This window comes from Otolemur garnettii, unplaced genomic scaffold, assembly GCF_000181295.1.
Source record: "Otolemur garnettii isolate 467f Iridium unplaced genomic scaffold, OtoGar3 scaffold00089, whole genome shotgun sequence".
Lineage (NCBI taxonomy): Eukaryota > Metazoa > Chordata > Mammalia > Primates > Galagidae > Otolemur > Otolemur garnettii.
Window position 1 is genome coordinate 6,000,304 of NW_003852484.1, and position 4,613 is coordinate 6,004,916.

At 45.3% G+C, this 4,613-nt stretch overlaps 1 protein-coding gene across 1 annotated transcript in view; it reads right to left on the bottom strand.

The window, feature by feature from the left end:
• Positions 1–1,117, bottom strand: part of ADPRH (ADP-ribosylarginine hydrolase) — a 5,634-nt gene extending 4,517 nt beyond the window's left edge. The window contains exon 1 of the mRNA XM_003795094.3: positions 692–1,117. Coding sequence (XP_003795142.2) covers positions 692–1,025 — 334 coding nt within the window. The 5' untranslated portion in view covers positions 1,026–1,117. The remainder of the gene's footprint in view (positions 1–691) is intronic.
• Between the last annotated feature and the right edge of the window lie 3,496 nt (positions 1,118–4,613).

A 4,613-nucleotide genomic window follows, 5' to 3' on the forward strand; every position in this document is an offset into this window, starting at 1 on the left:
ATATTTTTTTCTTTATACTTATTCATTACAGAAAATTTAGAAAATAACTAAAAGTCAAATAAGAACCTGTAAATATTCTCATCACCCGGATATAATTGTTATCTTTGTGTACGTCCTTCTAGACCTTTCTCAATACAGGGGAACACACCTATTCATTAAAGAACAGTGGGTTCATAACATACATACTTTTCATAACCTAGATTTTAACTAAATATATAATAATACCTCTTTATCAGTAAAATTCATCTGCCTAATTTCATTTATACTTTTATTTCATTTTATTTTTGTCACCCTTGATAGAGTGCCCTGGCATTATAGCTCACAGCAACCTCAAACTCTTGAGCTTAAGTGATTCTCTTGCTTCAGCTTCCCCAGTAGCTGGGACTATAGGCACCCGCCACAGCACCCAGCTATTTTTAGAGACAAGGTCTCACTCTGGCTCGGGCTGGTCTCAAACCTGTGAGCTCAGGTAATCCACCTGCTTTGGCTTCCCAGAGGCCCTTCCATTGGCATTCTTTTTTTTTTTTTTGCAGTTTTTGGCCAGGGCTGGGTTTGAACCAGCCACCTCCAGTATAAGGGGCCAGTACCCTACTCCTTTGAGCCACAAGCGCCGCCCCCATTGGCATTCTTGATGATCTCCTTGGGCCAGTTTTATTCTCCACCCTCCCTGCCCTTCCTCTGGCTGGCTCACCTGGTGCCCGGCCATCCATGTCTTCCATGCAGTCTTGGTAATGTTTAGCAAGGAGGGAATATAGCTGAGCCAAGTCTGGGGCTTCTCCAGCTTCCAGGAGGGCTTCTGCTGTAGCCAGGTGCATCACTGTGTCATCACTCACTCTCCACCTTCCCACATCCAGGGCGTCCAAGCCACCCAGCTGGGCCAGCTGCCGGTGTATCTTCTCCCCATCTCGGAGGAACTCCCACTTCCCATTAAAGTACCCCAAGGCATCTCCAGCTGCACTCAGCACCATGGCAGCCACGTATCTCTCCATCAGTCCCTCACAAATGCTGGGCTGTGAAGAGGTCATCTTTAGGGGACTAATAAGACACACGAGGAAATAAGAGGAAGAAGAAGAATCAGAAAAGACAAAAGCATCTACATTTTATCGACTACTCACTATGTGTAGGCATTTCATCTAATCTTCATAAGTGCTCTATGAGGAATGTATTATTAGGTCCATCTTCTACATATGCATAAACAGAGGATCATAGAAATAGTACAACTTTAAACAGAGGATCATAGAAATAATACAGCTTCAAAAATGTTTGACGACTTTTACATCTCAGGTCACAAAGCCAATGAGTGGCAGGGCTGGGATTTGTTGCAGGTCCCTGAAACAAAAACTGGATGAGGTTTCCCTCTTGTCCTCTGCTATGTCTCTGAGCTTGACTTTGTAACTGAGTGAGAATTCTCTGCTCAGTCTCCACCATCTGGAGGGTGTGTTTTATCAGGAACATGTCAGGTGGCTGGTCTGCAAAGACCAGGAGGCCAAGACACGTGAGATTCTAAGCAGCACATTGTGTGTACTGAACGTGTCAAGCTCTGAGGAATGAGTCTTTTGTCACTGTCTATTCTAACATAAGTCTATTTCTGAGAGTGAAATTTTGGGAATCTTGGAAATGTCCTTTTCTATGAAGAGGCATTGAACCTTATAAAAAGGCAATGAGTTGAGTCACTTTTAGAACAAATATATCACTAAGTGGCCAGAAGATGGATTCTTTAAACTAGAAAAACTCCTTAATCTAAGGAAAATTTTAGAGTGCTCTCATCTTAAGCAATTCCTTATTTATATTTATAGGAAAATTGAATTGAAAGAAAGACAAACATCAGTATTGTGGCTAGCCTTAAAAACTCCCTAAAAAAACTGACGAGCAGAAATCTGACTTAGAGCAAAAGTTAAAATCTGTCTGTACCTTAAACTCCCTTCCAATTTATACTCCCCTCTATCCTCGATAGAGGGGAGTATACCTGTCCCTGATCCCCCAGAAACTCTTTTAGACAATAGGCAGGGCCCCAGCTCTCCTTCACAAGGAGAAAAGATGGTGTCAATGGCCCCTGTCCATATTCCAGTTTTACCTCCTGTTTTAATGTACCTATGGCCCTGTTTTTATCCCATCTGTAACATGTTTGTAGTTTGTCTGAGGAAAAAAAATAAATGAGAAACACACGGGGAAGCCTACCCGGTTGGTAACTGTACTTTTAGCATTTTAAGAAAGGTACTGTAACAGGAAACCAACGCAGACATAAGACTCCAGGCACCAGCTGATTAGAGGAAGCGGGTTTATTCAGGCCAGGGGGTAACTTGGAACACCAGTATGTCTCCAAAACCGAGCCCCCCGACTCAATCTCTTGCCTCCCTTTTATCCACTTTTCAGAGAGGGAGGGCACATGAGGGTCATAAAACAGAGAGAGACATGACATCATCCTCAAGGTCCCAGACTCAAGGGGGAAGGTCAGATTCGCCCACATCCTTGAGACTGGTCGGACCACCTGCCCTCAAAGGCGATGGAAGTCCAGGGAAGTTACTAGGTTACAATCTAGGCCCTGCGTATGTCAAGGAAGAAACATACAGACAACAGAAATGCCTGCGGCTTGGCTGAGGCCTACACATGGCAGCTAGGACAGATTCTTTTAGCTCTGCTTTTACTTTCTTCCCTTATTCCCCCCTTTGAGACTCAGAACAACTTGTTATGGAGTCTCGCCACCATCCTCATCAACCTGTGCCACAGTTCGTTGGTGGTGCATGTAATACGCTGGGCCTCTTTGAGACATAGCCAAATTCACTAGGTTCCTCACCATCTGGAGATATACTGGCAATAAGCGTGGGAGGAGAAAGCAAGTACCCAATAACAGTAAGACTCTTATTATAAAGGGTCTTAAAACCTCCAAAAGCAGAGAACCATCCTCCAAAGATGAATTTTGGATTACATCCGTGCCACACCTGTACCAGCACATGAGCCAATTTGGAAATTTCATTAGCTATACTTTCCACTACTAGACCTTGATCATCTATTTTCAGACAACAATTGGTCAGATTGAACTTTCTACATACTCCTCCTTATGCAGCAAGTAAATAATCCAAAGCTAATCTGTTTTGTACAGTTTTCTACATTAGCATCCTGAATATTTGCACAATCTAAAGTCCACTTAGCTTTCACGAGTCCAATAAAGAACAGTCCCAGGATGACGTAGATCTTCATGCTTTGGCCCTGCATGGACCAGTCAGCTCCCGGGGTGTGACTGGAACAGGGCTTGCCGTTCTCCGCAAAACCAGCTTGAGGGGTGGTCAGGATCCGAGGTAGCTTCCCAAGGTTCAGGAATTGTTGAGGTGCAGAGCCCACACCATGGGAACTCAGGATCAGCTGCCGTTGTCACGTCCTGCTCGGTCCGGCTCCTCTTAGGCGGGAGCAGGTTCTCCTCTGGTTCCACGGCAGGCTTCACTCTGCTGTAATGGATCCAGGCAGGAATTTCTGCTACTCTCACAGCTGTAGGTGTGGTCAGGATAACGTTGTAAGGGCCTTTCCACCTCGCCCTCAGGGGAGACACGCTCCAATGTTTGACCCACACTGTAGCTCCTGAAGGGAAAGGGTGGACAGGGGAAAACAAACTGCAACTTCTTCCTTAATTCTACTTCTCCCAATTCCCAGGGGGATCCTGGCAAGCTCCATAGTAAGGGTAGTGGCCTATGATATAAGATCTTACATGGTGAGAATCCTGTCTTCTTAGTAGGAGTACACCTAATCTTAAATAACACCAAGGACAGGGCACTCACCTACTGTAAGTTTGTCTCCTGGCATACTTTCCCTAAACTTGCTTTGATAGCTCTATTCATGCATTCCACCTTCCCCGAGCCTTGTGGGCAGTAGGCTGCTGGAGTTTCCAGGTGATGCCAAGGATGTTAGCCATCTTCTGGACTAATTCGGAGATGAATGCTGGCCCATTGTCGGACCAAATCCTCAGCAGGAGCCCAAACTGTGGTATAATGTTGCTCAAGAGTGCCCAGGTGACTTCTTGCGCCTTCTTGGTGTGGGTAGGATATGCTTCTACCCATGCAGAGGAGGTGCACACCATCACCAGCGAGTATTTGTTCCCTCTACATCTAGGCATTTCAGTGAAGTCTACCTGAAACTTCTCAAAGGGCATTGCTCCATATAACTGGATTCCTGGGGGTACCGTTGGTCCTTGGTGGGCATTGAACTGGCTGCAGATGACACATCACTCGCTGACTGATGGCTTTTGCCAGGGCTTGTGCCATCACATAACTGCTTCCATCAACATACAAGTCCCAATCTGCATCTGTCCAACGCTGGTCATGCAAGTCAGGTCTGCTAGAGTACACATTATGTATAAATTCCACATAATCATTACACATGGTGGCTAGGAAAGATTCTTTTAGTTCTGCTTTTACTTTCTTGCCTCATTCCCCCCTTTGAGACTCAGAACAACTTGTTATGGAGTCTCACCACCATCCTCATCAACCTGTGCCATAGTTTGTTGGTGGTGCATGTAATACGCTCCACCTGGGCCTCTTTGAGACATAGCCAAATTCACTAGGTTCCTCACCATCTGGAGATATACTGGCAATAAGCGTGGGAGGAGAAAGCAAGTACCCAAT